The 27798-nt window shown below is 51.2% G+C and overlaps 2 protein-coding genes across 3 annotated transcripts; one reads left to right on the top strand and one right to left on the bottom strand.

The window, feature by feature from the left end:
• Positions 1-15292, top strand: FNDC5 (fibronectin type III domain containing 5). Its single transcript, XM_048327175.1, has 6 exons — positions 1-118; positions 8504-8619; positions 8929-9127; positions 10626-10718; positions 12688-12821; positions 13491-15292. Exons 1-6 carry the CDS (start codon positions 40-42, stop codon positions 13530-13532), a joined length of 663 nt encoding a protein of 220 aa, XP_048183132.1. The 5' UTR covers positions 1-39; the 3' UTR covers positions 13533-15292.
• LOC125337443 lies at positions 4910-27708 on the bottom strand. Of its 2 annotated transcripts, none has more exons than XM_048327172.1 (5): positions 27181-27708; positions 25517-26707; positions 25223-25311; positions 24489-24593; positions 4910-5103 (listed from the first exon to the last, which is right to left on the bottom strand). In XM_048327172.1, exons 2-5 carry the CDS (start codon positions 26585-26587, stop codon positions 4986-4988), a joined length of 1383 nt encoding a protein of 460 aa, XP_048183129.1. In that variant the 5' UTR covers positions 26588-26707; positions 27181-27708; the 3' UTR covers positions 4910-4985. The 2 variants fall into 2 exon arrangements, with proteins under 2 accessions (XP_048183129.1, XP_048183130.1); XM_048327173.1 differs by lacking the exon at positions 4910-5103 and adding an exon at positions 20383-21998.
• Positions 27709-27798: the final 90 nt, after the last annotated feature.

The following is a 27798-nucleotide window of genomic DNA, read 5'->3' as shown; positions in this document are numbered from 1 at the left end:
CCCGGAGCGGCTCGGCCCGGCCCCGAGCGGCCGCGGGGGATGGAGCCCTTCCTCGGCTGCACCGGCGCCGCGCTCCTGCTCTGCTTCAGCTACGCCGGTCTGCGCCCGGTGGAGGCAGGTACGGGCGGCCGGGCCCCGGGAGAGGCTGCCGGGGCTGTGCGGAGGGGGCTCGGTGCGAGGAGAGACCCCCGGGGGGGAGCAGCGTGAGCGGGCAGGGCTGCGCCGAGGGGACGGAGTTTGGGGGCGCCGGGACTTTGCCGGGAATCGGGTGCGGTTTCGGACACGCAGCCCCGCGGCACCGGGCTCGGGCAGCGCCGGGCTCTCGCCCCCGCCGGGTCCCAGCGTGGGCGCTCGCAGCCGGGCATCCCCGGGGAGGGCGGCTCGGGGAGATGTGGAAACGGGGAGAGGGAGCGGAGCCTCTTGCCCAGCGCTGGGCAGGAGGAGATTTTGGGCATCTGAGCAGCGGCCCCGGTTCGTGTCACGGGGCTGAACCGGAGCCGAGGGGGGAAAGCCAGGTCTGCTCTGCTGGTGCCACGGGCACGTCAGCTCTGGCAGTGCCCCTTGCCGGCTGTCCAGGGCCCAGCCAGGCTCTGCTGGGAGCCCTGTGAGCGCTGGGGAAGCACCGTGGTCCCACAGGAACCATGGTGGCCCCCCAGGAACCATCTCTCCAGGGGCACCGCACATCCCAGCCATGCAAACCAGGCCCCTCCGAGCTGAGCAGGTCACCTGAGGTGGGGGATCTTTGGGGAAGGATGGTCCCTGTGAGCTGGACCTAATTTTGGAGCTACCAGGATGAAGCCAAGTCCACTCTTGCCTGCATTGGCCAGGCTGAGCCTTGGCCCCAGCACCCTCTGTGTGGGTGTAAACTGGGCAGTGCTGGTGGAGCTCCCCAGCCCAAACCAGTCGCGCTCCCAGGCAGCCCAGGGTTGTCTCCTTCGCTGGCTGTAAGATGTTGGTGGAACAGCTGCTTTGATTCGCAGAATGCTGACAGCCAGGATATCTGGCATTCCAGGAGGCTGGGGGTGATTATTAGGGATGCAGAGCTCCAGGGAGTGGAAATTCCTTCGCCCCCCAGCCAGCCCTGGAAGTTGCTGGAGTTACATTCGGCCTCATTGGGGCTGCAGCAAACCCGGGCTCCCTTTAGCTCTGCCACCCGTCCTTGGCCAGGCATCGGCCTCTGAAGTTGCTGTTTCACAACTGCCAGATCCGGGGAGATTAATGAAACATTCCCAAAGGGAGGGAGCGACGAGGAAAACACCACGGCACAATGGAGGCGTCTGCAATTGTGACAGCACTCGGGGTTTTCTGTAAACTAGGCCACTTCCCTGCTCTTCCTTATCCTTGAATCACCTCGTTTGGCATCTGAGAGTAAACAGGGAGTTGTGTCTCTGCCCATAACCACCTCCTGCTCCTGCCTGGGCCGGGAGGTGTCCGTGCCACGTTCCCGGGAGATCACGGGGAGCTGTGTGTGAGCCACGCACCCCCCCACTGCCTCCTCCTTCTGTGCCACCCATGCCAAGGGTCCTGACGAGCTCTCCCTGCAGCCAGGTGAGGCAGAGAACTTGTGCTGCCCCTGTTTTCCAGAGCAGGAACAGAGGGATGAGGGTACGGAGTGATTTTCCCAAGGTCACACAGAGGTAGCGGCAGCGTCACCGCCAGCTCCGTGTCCCCAGCCCTGCCTGATGATGTGGCCACAAGGCCACCAAGGAGGAGTCATTGGAAAAGCCCATGGGGAGGAAATCATTCCCAGGCAGGGATGGAGGCTCCAGGGTCTGTTCCTTTTGGACCCAGAGCTTGTGTGAGCGGGTTTAAAATAATTCCTGTCATGAAAGATTAAAGCTGTTGTTCCCAGGAGGGCACTGGTGCAAATTCCCCCCTGGCAATGCCAGGGCAAGGGCTGGTGAGTGGCACCGAGCACAGGCCCTACTCTGGATTCAGGGATTTTGGCCAGGCAGGACCATTTTTTGCCAAGGTGATGCCAAGGTGAGGGAGGAGGGGAAGCAGAAGCAGGAGGATGAGGTGGCTGAGAAATAATCTCCACACCAACGCTCTTTGGCGGCCCCCAAATCCCACCCGTGTGGGTGATGCCCTCCCATCATTCCCACTGCTCCAGAGGAAACACTCGGGATGGTTGGCGAGTCAGAAATAGGATTTAATTTGGCCACAGCCTTGCTCTGCCAGCAGCCCCCTCCTCGTTAGGCTGAGCTAACGAAGAGGGGGGGAGCTGGGCTGGGCTGGGGGCACTGCTGAGGGCTCGAAGAGCAGTGGGGTGATGATGGAAGACCCCAAAATAGGCCATGGCCCCTGTGACTTGCAAAGAGCCTCGCTGCCAGGTGCCAGCCCGTAGAGCAGCTCAGTTCAGGTTTATTTTTGTCAGATGGAGAGCAGAGGTGACACACTGCTCAGGTAAAAGCTCCCCTGCCAGCACAGCTCTGGGCCAGCCTTCAGAACCTGGACCTGCTCCAGTTTGAGGAGCCCCTTCACAGCTCCCCCACCTCGGCTGCCCAAAAAGGTGCCAAACCCCCCTGACTGGATTCTGGTCTCTACTCAGCTCTGAAGTGTCCTCACCCCCTGAGCCACTGCCAACCCCCCTCACCCCCTCCCCAGGAAGCCCTCCCAGCCTCAGGGGGAAGGACAGCAAAGCAAAGGTGACAATCTCACTCCAGGTGCTGATTCCCAGCTTGTCCGAGCTGGATGTGCTCCCCTGAGCCCGGGGAGCTGGGATCACCCACGGGCTGGCAGGATCAGGGCGAGCAACACGCTCAGCACGCTCAAGAGAGCAGGGAAAGGTCTCTCAGCTATTTGGAAAGAACAAAGCAACCCATTCCAGCCCTTTCCCTGCATCCCAGAGGCCGGGGAGATTCCTGGCTGGCTGATGGGGTGGCGTAAGCACTTTATTGATTCCTGTGTTCGGCGTAGGAGGGATTTAATTGGGATGTGGAGGTTTCTAACCCCCGGTGTCAGGCTCTCAGCAGGGATGGTGCCGGGAGAGGCAGCCAAGGTTGAGCCATCCTCTTCCAAACGCTGTCTCCTGCTGGGAATATGCTTGTGGAAAAGGGAAATTCCTCCCAGAGAGAGGTGTGTTTGCAGATATTAAGCGTGCATTCTGTGGCAAGGTCCTCCACGGAGTGTCATCCGTGTCCTGGTCCTGGATACATCCTCACCCTTTGCTAAATAAACTCTTGCTGGTTTATGAAGTGCCCAGAGGATGGATTAGGGCCTGGATCGAGCATAATTCAGTTAAAAGCAGAAATGTATTGAGCAATGAAGCTGCAAATCTTTATGTGGGCAGTAAAAAACGGGATACAAGAGCAGAGCCGGGCTAGGAGCAGGCAGCAAAATCCTGGGAGAGGTCTGGTGCCAGCAGGAAATTCCCAGGCTTCCTCACCCCCTCTGACTTCTCTGATACTACAGAGGTGCGGGATAAGAGGAGCTAGAAAAGCCCATGGCACCCAGTTCTTTGTGGATATTTGGGTCCTGCATAAAACATGTCATGATGGCAACGACTCTGCTCCGAGTTGGCAGCATTTAAACCCAAACCACGGCACTGGGGAGACCCAAGAGAATCCTGCCTGTCTTTGGGTCTCTGCAAGGTAGAAATATCCCTTCCTTCTGCCCTGAGGAACTCCCAGTGGCTGGCTGGCCACAGTCTCTGTGCTCCCTGGCAGCATTTCCAGCGGCACATTTGGGCAGCTGCTCCCTGGGGAATCAGCCACGGAGCCAAGGGGTGGGCAGGAGGGGGCTGGGGGCCTATTAATATCCCATTTTTATAGGGAAGTGGGCGGTCAGTAGGAAATAATTGCCTCTTTCCCAGCTGAAGAACCACCAGTTGGCCTCTCTGCTCTTTGAAATTGCTGGATCTTTGCAAACAGCTCCGCTTCCCGTGGGGCTGGGAGCAGGACGGGCCCTGCTCCCACACATTCCCCATGGGGCTCCCTTCATTAAAACCCTCGGGAACGCTGAGCAATGTGCCAGCCCTTCCCACACAACCCATAAAACCCACAAGCAATTACATCCACGGATGGGATCCATGCTGGGAGAGCACAGAGAGGCTCAGAGAAGCAGCAAAAGCAGCTCTGTGTGAATCCAAAGTCAGGGAAAAGGCAGCGGGGCTGGCAGAAAACATCACACGGGTTTAGGGTTGTTCCTTTCGGGTCGTGCCCTTCCATCTCCTGCATCTGCAGGGAAGGTTGTGGTGCAGGAATCAAGAGTGACTGGGAATCAAGGCTGGAATTCACTGCTTTGTGCAGGGAAGGGCAGCTGGAAAGCACGGGCTGAGCTGCTTCAGAGCCTCAGCTCACCAGACCATGTCTCTGGGGCTCTGAGGCAGCTCAGCTCAGCCCTTCCCAGCAGGGAAGGAGCTGCTTGGGAGAGGAGCTGAGTGACTTGGAAAATGCTGGGACTACAGCACAGCCTCAGCCATGCAGGATGCAACTCCCAGCACCTCCACATGACCGGAGTTTCTGGGAAAGGTGAATTCAGAAGGGGGTTTTGGGGTTTGAGCCCTTTGGCTGGGGAGATAAATCCAGGAACGCGCTCTAATTCCAGACCTACAGCCTGGACTTGGCTGGCCTGAGGTGACCCCCAAGAGTGTGACATTTCCACAGGTTCTTCCTTTCCTTCAGTGCTGCCTTTGTGGCCCAGGTACCTCCCTGATCCTGTAGGACACCCCAGGGTTTGGGCATCCCCACCCCCCACATTCCCAGCTGACAGCTGGATTTATGGACACAAATCTTCTCCCTGCTCTTTTTCCCGCTCACCCCATCCATGCTACAGCTCCCATGGGGAAGCCAACTCACAGGGAAGTGCGTGGGCTCCTCTTCCTCGTGCCAGCTGTGCCCATAATGAAGCCAGGGACGAGTTGTAAAGTGTGGGGGGGGTTCCTCTCTCTCCAATTAAAGTCCAACAATAACGAGGAAAACATTTAATGGGAGGCTGGGAGGGGTTCTCAGCATCGGGAAGGGATTCGGGATCATCTCCACGGCTCAGGATTTCTTGGTGCACAGAGGAGGCTCCGACCTGCTCCTGCCAGAAGGGCCCCAGGGGCGGCGGAGTAGGAGAGGGCTGGGACACGAGGGCCTCGGGGATGGGAGATTTCGGACTCTGCGGGAAGGAAATGAGATGGGATTTTAGAAATCCTCGGGTTTTTAAGCTGCCATTCGCATTTAAAATTCCCGATTTCAGCCTAAATCACCAGGGTTTCCCTTAATGAGGGGTGGAGTGATTTCTGCTGACGTGAAAATGAGAATGTTTTTCCATCCAAATTCGGTCAAGCAGATCCTCTGCCAGTTTGCAGGGTGGGATTTGCTAAACCAGGAATCCTGCACCATTCCCTCATGGAGCAGACAGGGAATGTGCTGCCCTGGAGTAAACAGGCACGAGAAAGACTTGATCCACAACCCCATTCCCTGCCATCCCTGCAGCATTCCCACCCTCTGTGCCCGCTCCCAGAACACCAGCAGCTTTCCTGGCTGCCACAGGCACAGAAGCAAAGTTTCCAGGAGTTGCACATGACTCCAGAAGGAAGCAAAAACTTGGATTTGGCACCTCAAGGCCCTGCCTGAGCTGCCGACCCCCTGCAGCCAGCTGGGAAATTACAGGAATTACACTTCTTCCACCTGATCTCAGCCAGGCTGGCACTAACAAAGAGCTGCAACAGGGCCAGGGAGCCAAAAGTCGTGTGGAATATCTTGGAATGGTGTTTTAGATCTTAGGAAGTCATGATCTCATCATTTCATCTCCTGGGAACGGGGAGAAAAGCAACCTCACGGATGAAAATTGTGGTTCCAAATGATCCCTGCAGCTCTGGGAGCAGGAAATTCATTTTCCTGGGTTTGTATTTCTGTCAAACAGAGTTTAATTCTCTTTTTAGTGTTTTTATGCTGGTTTGACACCACTGATCTGGGTGTAGCTACTCCTGATCTGTGGCAGTGCAAGGGAAGGCACACTGGGATCTGCTGTCCCAGATTCCAGGATTTTAGAGCTGCTGACTTCACTACCCCATCCCTCTCTCAGGTATTCCTATAAACAGGGGTTCTAGAATGTTCCTGACCACCCACTCCAGGTGATTTCTCCCTCACTTCCATCCAGATTCCAGTTTTGGAGGCTTCAAGCTCTGGGTTTCAGCTTTGCCAAGTGCTTCCCTCCTGCCTCACAGCTCTCCACCCTCTCCCATCACTTCCCAGAAGAGTTTTTTGCTCTCCTCCAGCTCTTCAAGGTCTTCCCAACTCCCCCACATCTTCTGCCATCAGGAAACTCGAACACCTTTTATGCTGTGCCTCCCTCAAGGTCACAAATTTCAACAGGCACCCGGGCACTCCGAGTGCTGTTCCCTTTTCCCAGCTTTTTCCATGATCTCTGCTCTCTGTTCCTGTGGGGTTAATTCATCTCTTTTCAAAGGCCTCCTCCAACTGAAGCTGGGTAAGTCAGTGGTAGCTCCTAAAAAAAAATTATTTAGCTCCTAAAAATATCCAGGGAAGACAACCACGCCGGGATCGAGCGGTGCAGCCGGGAAGGGCGAAGTGCTCGGCTGCAGCTGGAGACTGTTTTGTCTCCCATCCCTCAACTCCGTCATGTCCTCCGTATGTTCCAGCAAAAATTCATCAGGCATGACTCACAGACCTTCCCTGTGCACATTCCTGTCTGCTGACCGCCCCTTCCTAAAATTAGACTCGACTTTTGTTGGTTCAGTCACGGGGGAAGGTGAGGAGCTGCAGACCCATGTCCCTTCCTGGTGTCACAGCCGGGTTTGGAAGGGTTTTTTCCAGGATGGGGAGGATGATCTGTCTCCCTCCTCAGCTTGTCCTTGGCCCTGCTGCTGCAGGATGATGAGTGTTCCCGTTCTCCAAGAGGACAGATGGGGAATTCTGTCTCATTCCATGAGGGCCAGGCCCTGGGAGATGAGAATGCTCTGGGTCAGCACTGACTCCATCATTACTCCAGAGAGGAATGACACCCCTCTGTGGAATCACAGAGATTTGCTGCTCCTCCTAAAGTCCCAGATTTGTGTGAATTCAGCCATTCAGTGACTTTTTTTCTCACTGAGGGATTCACTAGAATCAGTCTGGCTCGAATGGCTTGTCCAGACATCCCATTCCTAAGGGTCTCCCTGCTGGCTGTGAAAGGAATAAGGGATCGCTGTGCCAAGTGACCTTCAGCTGGGGAATTCTGTGCTCCTGTTATTCCTCTGTTCCCGAGGGAACATTCACCAGGAGTGATGTCAGACACTGACACTCCAGCTTGAATATTTTCAGCCCCATCTGGGTGGCTGGGAATGACCATAAATCCAACAAGTGTCACTGGAGAGGGGCACAAGTGCATCCCTCTTGTACTGGTGACCTGTCCCAGCCCCAAAGGGGTGGTTATAATGATGTAAAAGTATTAATTTCTTATAAAAGTCAGACTAAAACGACTCTTCCTCACCTTACTGACTCCCTGGGGCTAATCAGCATTCACTGCTTTGGGATCAGGGCACAAGCTGAAGATTGTGAATTAAATTTGACCAGGGGAGCAGCAACAGAGTCCAGCTGGAAGGGCTGTGCCAAGGCTGGGAGGTAAAACCTTCCCTCGAGATGCCAGGATGGGCTTTGGACTGGGCAGCTCCCTCGGGAAGAGGCTCCTGGGGAGGGTGTGCAAGAGCCCAGCTCTCCTTGGCAAGGCTGGGGCCATCCTGCTGGAAATGCAGCTGCCTCTGGAATTGGGAATAAACACAGAGCCTCAGGCTCCTGCTTTCCTGGCCTGCCCTTCCCACATTTCAATATCCACTGGAGCCGTGGCAGCGTGTCCTGGCAGCTCCAAGTGGATGCTGGCTGGATGTGCTCCCACATCAGCCACAAAACGTTGTAGGGAACATTTCCTGCCAGGCTCGAAGGGAAAAGCAAAAGAAACTCTCCTGGTTACTCCACTCCCGCGTTCCAAACCTCCAGAGTGCTCATCAAAGCATTCCTTCTGCGTGCACTTCCAAGGCAGAGCTGGAATTTCCTCCCAGCTGTCACTGTCAGACCGTAATAGGGAACAACAGGGAAAACATGGCTGGGGAGGATGGGATGAATGAGCTGCTCAGGGCTCGGCTGTGGTGTTCAAGAAACTCTTCCCAAGGGTCAGGTATTTCACACATGGAACCCTTGGAAGGGACAGAAGGATCAGCCAGTGCCACCCCCTGCCGTGGGCAGGGACACTTTGCACTAGCCCAGGTTGCTCCTTGGACACTTCCAGGGATGAGGCAGCCACAGCTTCTCTAGGCAACCTCTACCACCCTCCCAGGGAAGGATTTCTTGCCCATATTTAACTTAAATTTCCCCTCTGTTAGTTTGAATCCATGTTGAATGTAACTCATACTCTCTGCTGACATCTCCTAGAACCTCCTGGGAACTGACACCTGGAGTACCTGCAATTTCCAGGTCACATATCCAAAATGGACCCTGAGGAAGGTCCTTTTGTGTACCTTTCCTTGCCCTCACTGTGCCTCCTGCCCCTGTAAAGGCTCTGCTCTCCCTCCTTGCAGACAGCCCGTCGGCTCCAGTAAATGTCACAGTCAAACACCTGAAAGCCAACTCGGCCGTGGTCACTTGGGATGTCCTGGAAGACGAAGTTGTCATTGGATTTGCAATTTCCCAGCAGGTACCGTGCCTAGAATTACCCATTTTCAGCCATGTCCATCTCCTCCCCAGGTCCCTTCCATTCCCAAACCCTCCAGCTGCAGTTTAAGCCCATTCCTTCTCGTCCTGTCCCTCGTGGTCCGAGAGGGGATTTGGCTCCCCGTCCTCTTTGCAGCGGCGCTTTGCGTGTTGGTGGCTGCAGAGAGGGAAGGATCCCGATGGTTTCTCCACATCCACGTGGTGGGCAGGGCAGGAATCAGTGGCCTTAGGTGACAGCAGTGCACACGGGAGGCCTCTCCACCACTCTGTGCTCTCCTCTCTCGGCTTCCAGAAGAAGGACGTGCGGATGCTGCGCTTCATCCAGGAGGTGAACACCACCACCCGCTCCTGTGCCCTCTGGGACCTAGAGGAAGACACTGAGTACATTGTGCATGTCCAATCCATCAGCATCCAAGGCCAGAGCCCTGCTAGTGAGCCAGTCCTCTTCAAGACCCCCAGGGAAGCTGAGAAACTAGCCTCTAAAAATAAAGGCAAGTGTGGGTGAGTTCCTACGTGGCCCCTGGGACACAGGGCTCCGCAGAGAGGAACCAGGATCCTGTGTGGTGAGAGGAGCTGGGAGAAACCCTGTGGGATAAACACACTCCTGGGGCTGAGTGTCCTCTCAGGATGTGCTGAGGGTGCCCAGCAGACAAAGCTGGAGGGGGCACAAGGTGACAGGAGGTGGCTGCTCCTTTCTCCCATTTCAGATGAGATTTAACAAAGTGAGAAGGAGAAGGTTTCCAGCTCTGTGTCCTGCTCCCTACAAGTGGAGAATGCTGGGGCAAATTCCTGGCCAGCCTGTGAACTCATGTGGAACCAGCACTGGGCACACCACTGTGCTCACAGGGCACTTGTGGGATTCACAGAGCTTCCTGTACTCGGATTTCAGGGCAAAAAAAAAAACCCAGAGGCTCCCACTTTTCTTACATTTTCAATATTTCTGCCAAATCACAGAGAGCTGAGGTTGGGAGGGACTTCTTGAGATCACCCAGGCAGGGTCAAGCAGAGCAGGATCACACCCAGCTGGGTTTTCAATATCTCCATGGAGAAAATCAGGCACTTCCTCACTGGCAACTCCTTCACTTGTTCCTCTTTAGCCAAACCAGGCTGATGAGGGTTTTCTGTCAGCAAGAATCCTGCTCCAAAGAGGGCCTGGCAGTGCAGGGCTGTGGGGACACACAGGTCCCTCCCTGCCTGCTGAAGCCCCGGCCTTTTCCAGGGCTTTTGGCCGTGGTTCTGAGGACGTGAGTTCTCGACTCTCTTTATTAAACTGATTTGGAGGCTGTAAATCCTGAATTGCTGTTTATCTGCAAGCACTAAGAGGAGCACTGCTCCTTTCCTGGGGGCCTGAACTGTAATCTTCTTAATGCTTTGAAGGCAAGGAGGCGAATTACGCCCTGCAAAAAGGCTCCGCTCGTTTCTGAATCCCAGAGCTCCGCTGAGAAATATCCTGCCAGGCTCTCCACGCTGCTGAGCTGCAACTGCTGGAGCATGCAAGGCTTTGTGACAGGCGCAGATGGCACTAACAGGGACAGGGACAGCAGAGAGAGCAGCCACGGGGACAGATAACATGTGGGCTCACCCCGTGGCAGCTGCCTGTTGAGCCCCGTCCCCTCGGGATGTCACAGAATCACAGGATGAATCCCACAATCCCAGACTGGTTTGGGTTGGAAGGGACATAAAGTTCATCCCATTCCACTCCCTGCCACAGGCAGGGACACCTTCCACTATCCCAGGTTGCTCCAAGCCCTGTCCAACCTGGCCTTGGACACTGCCAGGGATCCAGGGGCAGCCACAGCTGCTCTGGGCCTCCCCACCCTTACAGGGAGGAGTTCCTTCCTAAATCCTAACCCCAGTGCCCTAAGGAGTCTCGGGACTCTCTCCCTGCTGGCTCTGCCCCCTGCCACCCCTGACTGGGGTCGGGGGTGCTGCTAAAGCAGGGTCTGAGCTGGGTTTTGGGTCTCACGGTGTCTCTTTCCCCTTGTGCAGATGAGGTGACAATGAAGGAGATGGCGAAGAAAAACCAACAGCTGCGAGCGGGGGAAATTCTCATCATTGTTGTGGTGTTGTTTATGTGGGCAGGTCAGTCCAAGCTCTCTGTCAGAAGTGTGTCATATCCATGGGATATCCCTCAGGAATGCCTGGCTGCACGTGGAATCACGGAAAAACCTGGGAAGAAACCCTTCCCCCCACAAAAAGTGCGGAGCTCTCAGCTGTAAGGGCACCTCAGGTTGGGCTTTGCACCTCAAGTTTGGTCCAGCAGGAAGTAGAAAATGGATTTGATGGAAGCAATTCCCTATGGCTAATCCAGTAATCTCATTTTTTTCCAGACTGCCCTGATTATGATGCCCTCAGCCACAGAATCATGGAATGGTTTGGGCTGGAAGGGACATAAAGATCATTTTGTTCCACCCCAACCTTCCACCAGACCAGGTGGCTTCAAGCCCTGTCCTGGAACGTTTCCAGAGATCCAAATATCCAACAGGATATGCCTTGAGTCCTTCAGATATTCCAGGCTGCAGTAAATTTCTGGATATTATATGACTCCAGTGCTCAGGCAAAACAGATTTTAAGAGTCTTGCTCACCACACCCACTATTTGTATTTCTATTTCTATTATATTTTTATTTTTACTTTTATTTTTTTTTTTATTTATAAATTTACACAGAAGGGGATGGAGGAATCCAGGTGACACTGAATCAGCTCCATGTAAAATATTGGGGTTTTTTGCCCTTATTTGCATCTCCAGAGACCGGACAGCAAATTATTCCTAAAGCCAATAACCACATGAAAACCTAAAAGAAATTAGAAGATTTCCAGAACCTCTAGGCCATGTTTTTTTCCCAGCATTTATGCCATGTTTTAGTTGTGCACATCCCAATTTCAATGCCCTGCCAGGGAAAATAATCATGAATAATTACATGGGGTGACTGAAAACTGATTCAGCTCCCGCTGGAGAATAATCTGAGACTCGGATCAGCTGGGAACAAAGAATTTGCTAATCCCACAATTTCCCTTCCAGACAAATTACTTGCATTTAAAAAGGAAAAGGGGTGTGAGGAGAATCTCTCTTCACAAGTCTCAATGCACAAAAACCTCCTTCCAGCTTTTAACCTGTCCTGTGTGACCATGTTTGGCCAAATCCGAATGGAACCAGTCCAAACCAGAGCTCTGGACTGAGCCAAACCCCAGCTCTTGTGTTTCTGGCAATTTTCATGTCTTTGTGCCTCAGTTTTACCCACGGAAATCACACAAGGTGTGGCTGTGGCAGACGTTAACGCCTTTTCTCCTGGAATCAGCCATTTATCCACATTCCCAAGGAAAGAATTTGGGCCACTGTGTTTATCAGTAAAGCCTGGAGGCAACTGCCACACTCACTTTAGAGAGCAGTTTGTGATGTGCTGCTGGAAGACTTACATATATTTCGCGATTAAGGAAGATTTTTCAGGGAGGGAAAAGCAGCATCTGCCAGCATCTACTTCACCGACGTGTCTGGAATGTGCAGGCAGAGATGTCATTTGGTCCAAACATCACATAAAAGCTTCTCAGACAGACATTTGCAGTCATCTTACGTGCCACGGCTGCCCCTGCTTCCCTCTCCACGTGCCTGGCTGTGTGGGGGAGGAAATTTCCGCTGGCAGCTTGTGCTGCTGCCCATTCGCAGGTGCTGGCAGCTCCAGAACGTGCCTCTCCTCCGCCAGCTCCAGCTCCTTCTCCTCCCTCCAGAGGACAGGGATCAGAGGACACGTTAGCACCGGGCACAAATTCCAGGAGCTCCTGTGCTCGCTGAACCGCGGGGCTTGGTGTTGGTCGAGGTCCAAAATGCAGGGCTTAAACCACTTCGTAACAGCGAGGCTGGGATATAATTAATCTTCTGTCGTCCTGTCTAACTAGTTTAGCATGGAATTAGGGGAAGGGAAGAGCCAGAGGGCTGCCCGGCTGTGGGATGGGAGGAACTGGGAACGCTGCCGAGGCCGGCCAGAAGGGATCTGTGATCTCTGCAGGCTGCTGAGCCCGTTTGTGTGATGATGGCCGATGCTTTCTCCCGTCAGGGGTGATCGCCCTGTTCTGCAGACAGTACGATATCATCAAAGATAACGAGCCAAACAACAGCAAGGAGAAAGCCAAGAGCGCCTCGGAGAACAGCACTCCCGAGCACCAGGGCGGGGGCCTCCTGCGCAGCAAGGTGAGAGCTGCGGGCAGGGAACACAAGGGATTTGTGTTAAATCACCCCCAAAAAAAAGCCTCTGTTCAAAATCCTCCCCTCCCTCCCGCCACCAGCCGGGATGAGGGAAGGGAACACCCTCCACACCCACGGCTCTGCTGATCAGGACGGCAGCGCTTCACTCCCACCTCCTGGATCCTGCGGGGCCGTGAGAAATCAGATTTCAAGCCACGTTTCTGGATTATCTGAGCATCTCTCTGGAGAGGAAAAAAGAAAAAGAGTTCCTTGGGTCCTCCCAGAGCAGCCCTGGCGTGGCACGTGGCAAAGAGGATGTTGCTCTTGTAATTAACTGGAGAGTTAATCGGCAGGAGCGAGGATGGTAACACGCACGACGTGAAAAGTGTAAATAGGTCAAGGCTTTAATTTATACTAATGTACTTCAATTAATTTCACTTCCTCGTGTTTCTGGTCACATCCCTGCTATATTTATTTAGTATTTGAAACAACTCACTGATTTACGATGGTCCAGAAGCAGCAATGAACCCCACAAGCCTAAAACCTCAACTCTGACCCTTCTTCGTCATCACGAGGGGGTGGGAACGAGAATTTTCACAAAACACGACCAGCACTGAGCTCTGATGTGATTTTTCCCTTCTATGCATCCCTTTTTTCCTTTGTTTTCTCTCCTAGTTTCCAAAAAACAAGCCCTCAGTGAATATCATTGAAGCATGACAGCCTGACACCCGAGAGATGGACTCCATCCCTCACTCTCACTCTCTGCCTCTGAGCCGTGATGACTGGGGAGGTGAAACGCTGTGGTCGGAGCAATTTGGAAAACAAGACCTCCTGATTGTCACTCGCTGGAATCCACCTCCTCATCTGTGTTCTGCAAAACATCTGGCCAGGAAGGGAAATCCTGCCAAAAAAAAAAAAAAAAACCTGACACCCAAACGAAGAAGACGGAGAAGAATCAGCGATGCCGGAGCGATCCGTGACTCGCGAATCACCTGGGCTGGAGCGATGGTCTCCCACGCTCCTTTCCACCCTCACACTCCGTCTTCTGGGACAGTTTTCCTGTTTTTAGGAATGCACAAGGTTCTGTTGTGTCTTTCTCTGGTCTCACTGTCACTCCATCCCGGCGGTATTCCCAGGCATCAGGCACATCCCTCTCCGAGCAGGAAGGGAGGGAAGCTCATCGCAAACACCACCGAGAAGCCAAATTTTGGCTGCTGTGTGCTCGGGCCTTGCTTTGTTCATCGATGTGTGTCGTGTAACACGTCTTGCAGGTGGGTTTTTCAAACAAAAACAAGAAAAAAAAGGCATCCCCCAGTTTCCATTCCCACCAGGAGAACTTCCCTCTGGTTGTTCTCCAGCCAGGCTGCAGCACATTCTCCACTGTTGCTGTCTCTCCTATCTCACACTGGTGCTCTTCACCTCAGAAATAATCGGGGAACGCTGAGGCACAGACCAACATGAGGGGACACCAGAAGCTGTTATTTAGCTTCCAGGAGAATTTCAACCATTTTCTTCGTGGTGTTTTCAGCTGGGCCTGAGTCCACCACCAGTGGGATAAAAGGTCCATAAAAAATGTAGCCAGTCAGCAAAAAAAAAAAATAGACAAAACACCTGATGATACCGGTTGCTATGCAAGGTCTCCAGGGGCAAGAGCTGTTTATTGTGGAAGGCTCTGGCCTGAGGGGCCTTTTTCTGAGGGCTTAAGTTCTTAAAATGCTTCTTTTAGTAACGTTTCTGTGTGGGAAGGGCTGGTTCTCCTCACACGTCCTGCCTGCGCTGTTCTGGTGACGTTGGAATGGCAGGAGTCTGCTGGAGATAGTCCTTCCCAAAAAGGGATGAGGGTGGATGGATGGATGGATGGATGGATGGATGGATGGATGGATGGATGGATAGATGGATGGATGGGAAAGGGGATGGGGTTCTCCTCTCTCTTAGGAAGTGCTTGATGTTTGTAAGCTGACAGGATCCCTGGGGATTGCTGGTGCTCTGGAAAGCTGGTAGATGCAGGACCATCACATGAAAAAGATTTACTCTTTCTAGTGTGCCATGGGGTATCTGTATTTATTTAACTCCTCCACAAGATCACTCCATATGCACTAGGGGATGAGGCAGGATCCGACTCGTTTCCATCAAATGCCAACAGAGCTTGGCCTGAGGAAGGTTTGGAACTTGTCACAACAAACCTGCACTCAGAGGAGCCTGGGTTGGGAGTCCCTGCAAAGGAACAGCCTGGCAGTGAGGAGCTGCCATCTCTCCTCTTCTGCTGTCACCAACCTTTCCCAAAGAGCTGCTTTGGGAGAAAGGCACTGGGAAGTTCACCTGCAGATGTGCTGGTCTCAGCCAGGCCAACCCCAAAGGTGTCTCCAGTGGATCCTTTGCCTGAACATACTCTTCCATCACCAAGAAGGAGAGGTCACCACCTCTGATACAGACAGAGCAATAAACATTTTATAATGTACAATAAAAGATTAAAGGCATCTCTTGTGTCCTTGTAATGCCTGAATTTAATAATTTCATATTTGCCTGCTTTGAGCAGCACACACACCCTAGAACTGGGGGACTCTCTATTTCCCAGACCTAAAACCTAAACAGACCTACAACCTAAAATATTTTCTCAGTGTCTGGGTGGAGAAACCCAGCGAGGTTCAGAGCTGGCTCTGGCTGCAGGACATAAAAAAATTTGCACCATAAATAGCACCCCAACCCTACCTAGCAAAATTCTTCAGCCACGTCTGTTATCTCCCAGGAAAGAAACAGCATTTGGAATCCACAGCCCTACAAAGGGAGATTTAGGACAGATGGTACAGCATGTGCAAAATGATAAGGGAGATGCTCCCTCCTAATCCTGGAGCAGACAGCCGAGCAAGCAACCCTCAGAGAGCTGCTCCAGAGGAAATTCAGCCTGGTAATTTGGCAGGTTGGGGGGTTGTGTGTCTGGCTTTAAAGACAGTTGTCCCTGGGAATTCAGGCCATATCCCTTTTTTTTCTCACAGTTGTTGTTCCCTAGGGACAGGTTTAAGCTATTTTCTTTCCTGACAGAGATGTGATCACTCATTTGGCAGAATAGAATTAAACTTAAAAGTGTCGGTGTGGGGCAGAGTTCAATATTCACACCATGGTGTGGCAAGAAGTGCCAGGGTTATTTTGATGCCCCATAACTGCAGGCTTGGAGAGTAAGGAAATCATGCTGTAAATGAGGAGAAACAAATGTAGGCTGGCAGAATTCAGCTCACACAGGGACCCCAAACCACTCCGTTCAAGAGATTCCCTTCAAGGAAATTTTTCAGCCACTCTGCATTGAAGTGATGGAGTAACTCCACATTTTAGGAAAAGGTTAGAGGAGAAGAAAGTTACTTAAAATGCTGCTGTTCTGAGGGTCATACACATCAAAGCTTTAACTGCTGTTTGGGTATTAAATTCCAGTGTAACCCATGAGAGTCAGACACCGCTCAGGCTCTGGTACCGTGAGTCCAATCCTAAACCCATCTTTAGAACAGACACCTCACTCCCATCAGCAGCTACCAGAAGATACTCCTGAGGTGTTTTACAGTCAATAAAGGCAAGAGATCAAGCAAAAATAAACCCAAGACACACTGAGGGAAGTCATGCTGGGCCACAGCACAACACACCCTACAGACCACCCACGTCCCCCCACGTGTTTTTGCCCTGACTGCTGATTTTGACTCATTGTTGGAAGCGGGAGCTGGAAAAAGGAGGTTTCAATAAATACCAAAAAGCAGCAAGTGGGAGTGGGCTGCTGTGCCAGGGATCCCAGAGAGGCTGATTCCCTGCTGATCTCCCAAAGCAAAGGGAAGCAGCCCTCCCAGCTGGCTCGGGATGAATCCCGCTGACTTCCAAGAACCCACTGAGCACAGACTCGGGGGGCACAATAGGAGCAAAGAGCTGCAAACAGAACCCTTTGGCAGCGCACTCGGGGCGTGTTCCGAGTGAAGCACCGCTCGCCTCCCTCCTTCCAAGCACTGTAATATTATGCCTACAAGTACAATTTAGCCAATAGATTCCTCCCCCACGAGTTTAGGCAAGAGGAGCCGCGGGAGGAAGTGTGGAGCAAACAATCCTGCACAGCGTGTCCTTCCAACTCACAACACAGCCCCAGCCACTTGTCACCCCCTCCCCCGGGCCACCAGGCACCGGCACAGGCTCCGTGCTCCAAGGAAAACGGGAACACGAGGCATTTGATTCCCTGGCACTTCAATAGAAGCCGAGGAGGAAACACCTACACGGCGGAAAGTGTTAGCACAATCTCAGCTGGTAATGGCTTTCTGGAGGAGATGCAAATGGAGAGGAACAGGCTGCTGATGCCAGTGTTTGCCAAAGACACGAAAGGTGACATCACTCCAAAGCGAATGTCACAGCTGCACATCCACTTTCCCCAGCAAAATACGGCGAGGCCTGCGCTTCCCAAGGAGAGAGCTGGAGATGACACCATATGTTCCACCAAATGTAATTTCCCCAGATTTGCGGGGAAAAAAAGCTTCCTAACGACGTGTAATGAGCTATTACAGCCTCGTCTGGAAGCAGCAGCCCGCCCGAGCTGACCAAATTCAATCAGCTTTCCAGCGGTTGTTAAAAAGCTGCCTGATCGACGCGCTTGTTATGCTAAAATATCTTCTGTTTCCTCCACAAATCTGGCGTCTACTGAATTGTCTGGTGACCACAGGGATTAAAAGGATGATGTTCCCCCCCCCCTCGGTGGTGCTGCGGCCCACACGGCTGGAGGAGAAAGGATTCTGGATTCTCTTTCAGCTCCGGGAGCAGCCTCAATTTTGGTTAAGTAAGTTCCAAATGAAGAGCCTTCATTATTAGTGACAGAGCCAGGGAAGACACAGCTTGAACTTCAGATTCCCTGATGGAGGCAGCAAAGCTGGCAGCCAGAAAAAAACTCTTTTTCCTTGGAATCTGGACACGCTGGATGCAGAGGCAATAATGACAGAGCCCCACGATGCCATTGGACACTTTGCAGCATCGTTGTCCTTTTGAACTCACAAAACCCCTCACTTTTAGTGCCACCAACTGCTAAATAAAACTTATTTATTATACCATCCTGACCTGCTCTGCACCTAAACACCCTCTCAAACCAAAGGGAGAATATTATCAGCTTCCACCGTTTCCTGTTCCAGGATGGAATTTCTTCCTCCTCACAGCACAAAAGCAGGGAAGAGCGGGTTAGTTTTTGAGAGGAAGGCAGAAAAGAAACCCCACACAGCAGTTTAATTTCAGTCTCATTGTTTTCCAGCTGCTGTTGGCTGGCTGCAATACATTGATGAATGCTATTAAATTTTTAATTGTGAGGCATTTCATCAGAGCTCACGCAGGGCTTGCACAAAGCAGTTTTATTCCAGTTTCTATTGATGTCACTGGGTTCTACTACAGCAAAAATCATCATCAGGGCCCTTGGCTACTCTCTAGCAGCAAACACACAGCAAAACACTCTGTCCCTTCCATGAAGGCTTCATCCACAACCCCTCCCTCCCCTCTCCACCACTCAGATGTGAATCACTTGCAATGTCAAAGAAGGAAATTTGCAGCACTAAAGCTGCCCACAAGCTCAAATCCTTCCCAAAGGGCAGAGCTGCTCCATGGCAGTGCTCATTCCTGGGAGTTTTACACTCCCAAAGAACACAAATCCCCTTCTGCCCCAGCTGCCCCATCCCAGGGGAGCTGCTCTGGGACACAGCAGCCCTGGAGATGCCACCAGCACCTCCTTAGCATGGTCAGGTGCTGCTTGCTGAGAAGAATTTCCATCCCTGGAAGTATCCAAGGCTGGGTTGGAGAGGGATTTTGGAGCAGCCTGGGATAGTAGAAGGTGTCCCTGCCCTGACAGGGGTGGGACTGGATGATCTTTATATCCCTTCTAACCCGAATTATGCTGGGATTCCATGAGCTGCACATCAGGTGAAACTGCCCTCAGAGCACAGGGAAATGATTCCTTTTCCAAAGACCTTGATTTGTGGGGTTCACTGGTTTCAAAAGCTAAGAACCACCACGTGCTGACAACTCCCACATGCTCCCAAGGGGTTTCTCCTTCTCCCTCAATGCAAAGCTCTCCGTGAATAAAATTTACAGAGGTAAAAGTCACCTGAGAGGCTCTGGTGGCATCAAGGACCTGATATCACTGGAGGACATCACAAAGCCCGGCCCTGCCTGGACAACCCAGCCCCAAAAGTGCTGCCCATGGATTCCCTCCTGCCTGGATTCTGTGCCAGGCTCTGCTCCAAGCTTCCCTGCTCATCCTTTGGACAAATTATTTCGATTCTCCCCGTTTCAGTCACTGCACATTCAGGACAGGGAGAAACTTTGCCTGTTTTTCAAAGCCACTTCCTCCTGTCCCACTTTGGGTGCAAAAGAATAAAATCTATGAACCAGAACACTAAAAAACATCAGTACTGAGCCTAAATTTTTATTTCTTCAAGATCACATGAGCCAAAAGCATCTCCAGAAATAGTCAGATTACGATGATAAAAATATGAGATGATTTGCTCCCTGAATAAACTTAATTTGCTCTCCAAAATTCCACCTATAAATACCTAAAGGAGTCACAAGGCCCTGCTGGCACTCCTTGGAAGAACATTGGGAAGATCAACTTATCCACCTCCAACTCATTTGGAGTTGCTCAGCAGCACAGGAAAGAAGAAAGTGACATCTAAAAGCTGCAAAATATTTATAAACTCAAGCACAAACCTCACAAAATGCTTTTACAGAGAAGTTACAAATGAAAAACCACTGAAAACCAGACCAATTAACACCTCTAAATGCAGAACAAGAACCAGCACAGCAGCAAAATCCAATGGGGCTACACTGGAAGTGCTCAGGAATTCTCTGGAAATCGTGGTGTTTGGCCAAGTTCTTGCTCACCCACTGTGTTAGGGTGGGAATTTGGGTAATTTCTGCAAAAAAAGTTGGTCAAAAAAGTTAAAAACAAACACCAGAGGAGCATTTGGATGAGGCTGGAGCAGCAGCATCTCTGAAAACAGATCTCCATTTCCTTGGGGCTCGCAGCTGGTACCTCATTTTCTTGGTAGGAGGTTTTCAAAGTGAAACCACATCCTAAGAAGGCATCTTGAGAAGGGAGAACATCAAAGTTCCTTTCAGGAATTCTGCCTGGTGCTTCTTTGCAAAGCTCCTTCTCCCTGGCCCACCACAAAGGCTCAAGGTTCAACTTCAAACAAAAAGGAAATTTTCCTCACAAAGTGCTGCACCCGCCTTAAACCCTCCCATTTGCACGTTCTGAAACAGCCAGACAAAACCCCACCAGCTTTAGGCAGCCTCAGAAAAGCAAGATTAAAACCCAAACCACTTCAAGAGGCTTGGTTATCTGCAGGCCTCAGAGTGCTACAAAGCTTTGCCCCATCTGTGTTTTGAAAAACACAACTTTGCTGCTTGATTTTTATCTTTTTTTTGTGCACAGGGATGAGTCTAACTCAGGAAATCACATTTTTAAACTGCAAAACCATCTGGTTTTCAAAGCAAAATCCAACCACGGGGGGTCACTCCTGCAAATCCACTGTCCAAACGTCTGGTTTGGAGCAGGAACTGTTGTCACCTCGACAGCACAGAGAGTTTTATTTTCACAGCAGCTGCTCAGCAAGAACAGGCAGGGACCAGAAGGGCTCCAGCTTGGTCTGGATTCCACTCAGAACAGGCAGCAGAGCTCAGGGAAAGGCCAATTCCCTGGAATATTGCCCTTGCTGAAGTCCAGCTTTCCCAGGGGCTCTCAGCAGAGCACAGAGCGTGTCCTTGCCCAGTCCAAACTCCAAGGTTTTGCCGTGCTGCCACTGCAGTCATGTGATGGATGTGAATCACAGCTCCTTCCCAGGATTCCTGAGCAATCCCGGGTCTCTTTCAGAAACTGCAGGATCAGCTCCTATTTACCCAACTCCTGGCCAAAAATTGGTACTTCTAGAAGGGATTTTTAGAGGTGTTCTTGAGAAATCCGTGGATTGTTTGGGAGGAAGGGAGGTTCTCCAAGGCAAACTCTCATCCTACACAGCAGTTCCCATTGTCTCCAATGAGTGCAGAAGAAATCACAACTTTTTTACAGATTTTGAGCCTTCCTACATCTCAGTTCCCTCCCTTATTTGGAGTCAGAGGTGAAACAGGTCATAAAAACAGAGGGAACATTTCCTACTGCCAGGGGTGAACCTTTCAGGAGTTGGACAAACTTTCACAGTGCCTCATTCCAGGAAAGATTTCAGCTCCTCTCCAAGAGGGGAAGTCCCAGGGGCAGACCAATCCCACCAAATATTTGGAGAAACTTATCCCAGTGCCTCACCATCTACCTCAGGCCTCCTTTTGGCCTGAGGAAAGGGGGCCAGATAAACTGAGCTGCCATGGAATAGTGCTTCAAACATTCTGAGTTCTTTCTCCTTGGGCACATCCTCATTCCTTCCAAAACAGTTCAGACCAAACTACAGATGTGAGATGAGGTTTTCAGGTAAATTCCACTCATTTAGAAATCAGGAGCTCTGATTATTTCAGCTTTGCCACTCGAGAAGCCCCCGGACCAGAAGGATCACACTCTGAACCCAGCATCTTCTCCCCACAAACCTAGAAATCTGCTTTATCAATTCCTACCCCATCCCACAGCTCTTGAAGTTTAGGGTTTGGAGGTGGATTTCATTTGCTTTGAAGTGAAATCTCCCTCCTGAGCTCAGCCACTAAATGTAATTCCTCCTTCATGTCAGCACAGCCCCAGCCCTGCACCTTCCCTGCCTGCTCTCCAGCCAAGCAAAATTAAGTTGGGCAGGTAAAAACTGCTTCAAGATTAAGGTTTGGGGTTTTTTTTTCCCCCCTCAGCCAGCTCAGCATCAATCAAGAGACCAGAGTCTTTCAAGGCTGAGTCTGAAAGCAAAGAGTTCATTTGTATTTCACAGATCTGTTTCTCCAAATGTTCCCTGACACTGCTCTCCCTTTCCATCACCTCAAACACGGTGTCTGGGGTTTTTTTTTAAGATATTGATCTTTGTTATTACAGTAGGACCAGATGGTTTGTGCCCCTTTATAAGGTATTTCCTCATCCTCCTCTCCCTTTGATTCCAGGGAGATCCAAGGAAATAACTTATCAGGTTTCTGCCAGGTTGTGAGAAGTCTGATAAAATTTTTAAAAGCATCCAAAACCTTTAGCAAGCACACCAAGCCTCAAGGAGAGTTCCTGATGGAGTCCTGGTTGGGGGAAAAAAATGGATGGAGGTCAGACAGGAGCCAGCTCAGCTTCCCAGAGGTGCCTGGATGGGGCTTGGAGCAGTGGAAGGTTCCCTGCTCATGGCAGGGGGTGGAACAGGATGATCTTTAAGGTCCCTTCCAACCCAACCCATTCTTTGGTTCTGCTCCAAATAACACAGTTTTAGGAGCCTCATTATTTGTGTAGCTGATACGGCCCCAGAATTGCTGAGAAGGATCTCACCAGGAAGGAAATAATTCCATTTACTGCAGGATAAAGGGCAATAACAAAGTGCAAACGCTGACAAATGGTCAGCTGGCAGAAATCTTGTGTGGTCAATTATCAGCCCCCCATTGCCAAGCAGATGCTCAAATCACAGCTCATTTTTACATCTGCTCCAGCACAGCCTCAGCAGCATTTAAATTCTTTGGGGAAGCTGCAAATAAATGAATATATTAGGATTTAAGAGCATCTAGAAAGCAGAATGAGAGGAAGCACAAGGAGAGTCATGGGGTTGTCTCCCAACACACTGGAGAGAGCTCGATGTGAGAAGTTTATTCTGAATATAAAAGGATTTTTTTTCAACTACTCAGTGTGACTTTTAGCACTCAACCACCCAATTTAAGAATATATGTGAGATATATGCAGATATAGAAGATATCTATATGAAAAATGTATTTTTTAGAGATACAGAAGTTGTATTTATATATTAGAAAAATGCATTATATATATATGTTGCATTTATATATATGAAAGTTGCATTTCCTGCAAGTGCAAGACACTGTGCAGATAAGGAAAAAGACAAAATCTCTGCTGTAGCCAGCTTGGAATTCCCTCAGACAGCACAGCAGCAAGAGCCAGGATCCAAGGAAGAACAGACAGATTACGTAATAGATGGGATAGCAAAGCAAACATTACCCTGAGACAAATGCCAGGAGATTTGCAACTCAAAACAGAGCTGAAGATTTGTGGCAGCAATATATTAGTTACTGCTTCTCAGAAGGAATTCCCTGGCTGGCTCTAAACCTGCTAATTTTCCTTCATGGATTCCTTGGGATCACTCAGCATTTCCCATGCAAATCACACACCCAGGAACACTGCTGCAGATCCAGGTGCAGGGGAACAGCACCCAGGGCACTGCCAGCCCACAACTGGGACAACTGGGAGAGCCCACGCTGTCTGTCGGGCTGAATTCCAAGCCTCCAGCTATTTGGAATAAGAAAGGTTTGCACTAATAAGAAAATCCAATTGTGTGCATCACAGACAATGTTCTTCCCCGGCAAAAGGGAGCTCGATTTCACTCGTCAGCCTCGCTCATTTAGAGCTCCTGCCTGATTTTCTGTGACTCACAACATACGTCTTGCATTTTTAATTTGAAAGCAAGAGAAAACAGGCCATTTTAGCTTTCCTTGCCTCATCCCCCCCCCTGCATTACTTATGCTGGATTCATCCTCTGGAAGCAGCCCCGTGGCTATGCAGCTGTTCCTGCTGCCTGCCTAAGTGCAGGCTCCACACACAGAACTGTCAGCTTCTCCTGCCTCGCAAGAAATGGCAATTATTGCACCCATGAACACTCAAAATAACCACAGGGAGCTGTGGCTGGAAGGTACCAGAATATTTTGCCTCTCAGAGCATCCCAGTCCTACCCATCAGCTGCCACCCCTGAGCTGAAATCCAAACCTGCTCTTTGCAACACCTTCCTTTCCACACCCCCGCAGTCGGTGGCTCTTGGATGACACCATTGAGGCAACACAGAGAAGGTGTCAAAAATAAATCCAAATCTCAGCACTTGAGCTCAAGATTCTCCCAGTCTGGATCCAAATCTCAGCACTTGAGCTCAAGATTCTCCCAGTCTGGATCCAAATCTCAGCACTTGAGCTCAAGATTCTCCCAGTCTGGATCCAAATCTCAGCACTTGAGCTCAAGATTCTCCCAGTCTGGATCCAAATCTCAGCACTTGAGCTCAAGATTCTCCCAGTCTGAGTCCAAATCTCAGCACTTGAGCTCAAGATTCTCCCAGTCTGAGTCCAAATCTCAGCACTTGAGCTCAAGATTCCCCCAGTGTGAGTTCTGAGGTTTCAGAGAGGTGGTGGAGTCCTGGAGGTGTCCACTCAGTGCTCTGGGTTGATGACAAGGTGGGAACTCGATGATCTTTGAGGTCTTTTCCAATTTTGATGATTCTGGGATAGTTGTGAACTGCCAAAACCAAGTCAATCCCCAACAGAACAAGCCAGAGCTCAGCTCTGCTTTTCCCAGGGAGTACAAACCTGCTTTGGGAGCATCCCTGATTTTCCACACCCTTTACAATATTTCCCAGCCAGGCTGATTCCTGTGCAGGAATTTTGTGCATGGCAGTGCACAAAGGTGTCACAGGCACTTTTTATTCCCCTCTGAAAACAACCACACTCCAAACAAAGAATACAAATCCAGCCAGCCAGGATATCAATTTTTTCCCTGCCCACCAGCCTCATCCCATCCCACCTGGGGGTTACCTGAGGTAATAGCCACACTTTTCCTCATTGGGATTGGCACAGCCTGGAGAGAAACGTTTCTTTTGCTCAGGTTGCACTTCTGAAATGCAGGTCCGTGGTTTTGGCCTTGAAAATAACAAAGAGCGTGAACATTTTTTTTATAGATGATTTGTCAAATTAGGTTACAGTTGGCAGAGAGGGCAGAGAGCCCTGCAGAACTACGGCAGACACGACATTCTCGTAGCACCGTTCAGGGATTGAGAAAATAGAAGTGTTTATTTGAGTAAAGCCGCGAAGATCAAACACACCGAGAGCAAAGCAGCTGAGCCACCCAGCCGGTCACTGCCCCGCTGACCACGCCGGGAACCCGCAGGGAGCTCTCAAAAGCAGCTTTTTCACACCACTCAAGGCCACGCTGCGAACAGCAACGCCCAGAAAAGCCCCGATGTGCCGCCTCCAGGAGCGGGGAAGAGCAGGAGCAACATCCCGATCCGCTCTGCTGCTGCCACCTGCAGGGAACCGCTCCGGGAGGAGCGGCACAAACACCCCCTCCACCGCCTGATCCACCTCCTTTCCCACTCCCTGATATTCTTTCCCCCCTCTTCCAGTACCTTACAGGGTAAAATATTCATTGTTTCCCTACTATTTCAGCGCATCTTAATTTTAAAATGGAAATTAACCCAGCAACGCACGACCAACAAAGTGGTGGAGGAAACAGCTGGGATGTTTTTCAAAGTGTGGGTTTCCCAAATTACCTTTTTTCGTCCTTCTGTGGGACAGGAATTACTTGGTCACTTTTCTTCCCACTGGTTGTCTCTTCCTGCCCAGTCTGGCCTACGGCTGTCTGGAAAGGGAAGGGGAAAAGGGATTAAGGTGTAATTAAACTTTTCCATGTAAGTTTTGCTTATGCAGTTACATAAAAACCCACTTGGCAAAACCTCCCCTGTATAAACACAACACTTGTGTGCACATGGGCACGGCCACGAGCACAAATCCAAAGGGATGGGACTAAAACCATTCAAGTTACAAGAATTAAGACGTGAGTTTACTTTAGTGCTGCCTGATGGCTGCTCAGCTCCTGTGGATTCCCCTTCAGCACCCTCTGGAGAGCCTGATTTCCTTGAGGAACAGCTCGTTGTTGCTTTGGCAAGTTCTTTGTTTGATGGCAGCACAGATGCTGGACTCTCATCCCCCTTGCTCTGGCCATGGGGAAGGTCGGAAGAGGGCACAGATCGTCCTGAACAATCCTGAGCCAGGCTTTGCTGGCCTTTAGGCATCACCCCTTCCGAGGATTCTTTGGGAATGCAGCTCCCAGCAGCTGTAGAATTCAAGCAATCATCTATCATTGCTTCCAAAGCTTCCATCTCTCCCAGGTAATTGTCCTCCAGAGCCTCATCGGAGCAGGTGGCAGCGAACAGGCTCAGGAGCTCCTGCAGGTCAAGGTCCAGCTCTTGCTGCACCTGGGCCCCATCCAGAGCAGCACTGCCACTCAGAAAGCCAGGATCACACCCAGAACTGCCTGAGGGATGCTCCTGGGCTTCCTTTGGTTCCTCTGTGACCTCTGAGGCCGCCTCACTGACCGACGTCCCCGCAGTGCAGCTGCTGCTCTCGGCTTTGCCGCTCTCAGCTTTGCCGCTCTCTCCACTCGCATTTTGGCTCAGGTGGCTTTCACCAGCGAGGTGCTGCTGCTCAGCATCCACGGAATCATCTGCCAAGATTTCCTGGATCTCTTCCTCGGTGTAATCAAAGGGAGAATTCCCTTTCTCACTGCCTGACAGCTCCAGCAGGGAATCATCCAGCTCGCTGTTGTCAAAACACCTGCTGATGTCCAGGGAAATGGCCACGTCGTTGTACTTGGACACAGAAAAACTGGCAGCAAGGTCATCGTGGCCACTCTCATCCAGGACAAGGGAGCAGCCAGAGCCTGGGGAAGGGAATGGAGGATTCCCTGCTGGATCTGGAGTGCTGCAGCCACGGCTCAGCACACAGGCTTTCTTAGCTGACTGCAGGGCCTGAACCTGCACTGCACAATCTGACAACCTCTTGGCCCTGGGAACTGGGTCCTGTTTAAATTCCTGGCACGGGCAGAGCCCGGGGGAAGGAGGGGAAGTGTCTCCCATGTCGCTGGGGCTTCCTGGATCTCTGCTTCCAGCTCTAGAGGCCTGAGCTGAGGCTCATCTGCTGCTGGTGGCCTTTGATCAGCCCTTCCAGAGGAGGAATCAGCAGGAGTCAGCTCCAACCTGCCAGCAAAAGCGACATCCTCAGTAAAAGGAACTCAGCTGTATCCCAAATATGCTGGAATTTAACAGGGAAGGTAAAAAAAAAACTGAGACACCACAATTTGGTGCCTGTTCCCGACTATTTTAGCTCCCAACCCCGAGTGTTCCCTCAAGCAGCGCCAATGGAAACCCCAAAGATTGGAAACCCCAAAGATTGGAAACCCCCACAGGCTGTGCCCTCTCCTCCAAAACTGCTGCCAATCACTCACAGCAGACCCCGGGAGTCCCAAATTACAGCCTTAAATTGCAGAACACGCTTGAGGCATTAAATAAAACCTCCAAGTGTCTCATCGCCCACCTCCGCCCTTCAGAGATAAATAAACACACTAAAAACCTTTTTTTTTGGGGGGTTGGGAAAAACTGAGCAAAGGAAGAGGAACCCTGGAGGGAGCAGAGGGCACACGGAGCAGGGATTTAGTCGCTGAGACACTCACACAAAATACTCATTATCATCCAAGAGCACCAGATAAAGAACCTTCCTGTAAAATTCAATCGTTTCAAAGCATTCACAAACAAATCCTGTTTTCCCCGGAGTGAGGACTCATCCCAAAAGGAATCTTTGGACTTGAAAGCCCCGCACTTGACTCTCACCCAGCAGGAGAATTTGGACTAAGGAAAGGTATTTCCTGTCCTCTTTGACCAAGGATTTAAAGGAATGTCTTTTGTCTTTCCTGTTGCTTGGACTACTGTTTAAAAAAAAGGGAGGGTCACACACTCCAGGAATGAAACCCGGGCAATTCTGCTGCTTCCTCTTGTCATTCTGCCAGAACAATGAAAAGGGACACCTTCAGAACCGTGCTGTAGGGAAAAAAATACCTCAGGAATCTGCTGTGTGTGTGTACACGTGTGGATTCAGCCCTATGGAGGGTGGTAGCCTGATAACTCAGCTCCTAACCATGGAACCCCCAAATGATTTGGGTTGGAAGGGACATAAAGTTCACCCAGTGCCATGGGCAGGGACACCTTCCACCGTCCCAGGCTGCTCCAAGCCCCGTCCAGCCTGGCCTTGGACACTTCCAGGGATCCAGGGGCAGCCACAGCTGCTCTGGGCA

Source organism: Corvus hawaiiensis, chromosome 23, assembly GCF_020740725.1.
Source record: "Corvus hawaiiensis isolate bCorHaw1 chromosome 23, bCorHaw1.pri.cur, whole genome shotgun sequence".
Classification (NCBI taxonomy): Eukaryota; Metazoa; Chordata; class Aves; order Passeriformes; family Corvidae; genus Corvus; species Corvus hawaiiensis.
This window is presented reverse-complemented; position numbering and strand designations above follow the sequence as displayed.

Coding starts and splice junctions, on each gene's coding strand:
- FNDC5 (XM_048327175.1), top strand. CDS start 40: ATGGAGCCCTTCCTCGGCTGCACCGGCGCCGCGCTCCTGCTCTGCTTC. Junction 8,620..8,928: donor GATTTGCAATTTCCCAGCAG/GTACCGTGCCTA, acceptor CTCGGCTTCCAG/AAGAAGGACGTGCGGATGCT. Junction 10,719..12,687: donor GGTGTTGTTTATGTGGGCAG/GTCAGTCCAAGC, acceptor TTCTCCCGTCAG/GGGTGATCGCCCTGTTCTGC.
- LOC125337443 (XM_048327172.1), bottom strand. CDS start 26,587: ATGGGAGACACTTCCCCTCCTTCCCCCGGGCTCTGCCCGTGCCAGGAA. Junction 25,312..25,516: donor AGCCATCAGGCAGCACTAAA/GTAAACTCACGT, acceptor TTCCCTTTCCAG/ACAGCCGTAGGCCAGACTGG. Junction 24,594..25,222: donor CCACAGAAGGACGAAAAAAG/GTAATTTGGGAA, acceptor GTTATTTTCAAG/GCCAAAACCACGGACCTGCA.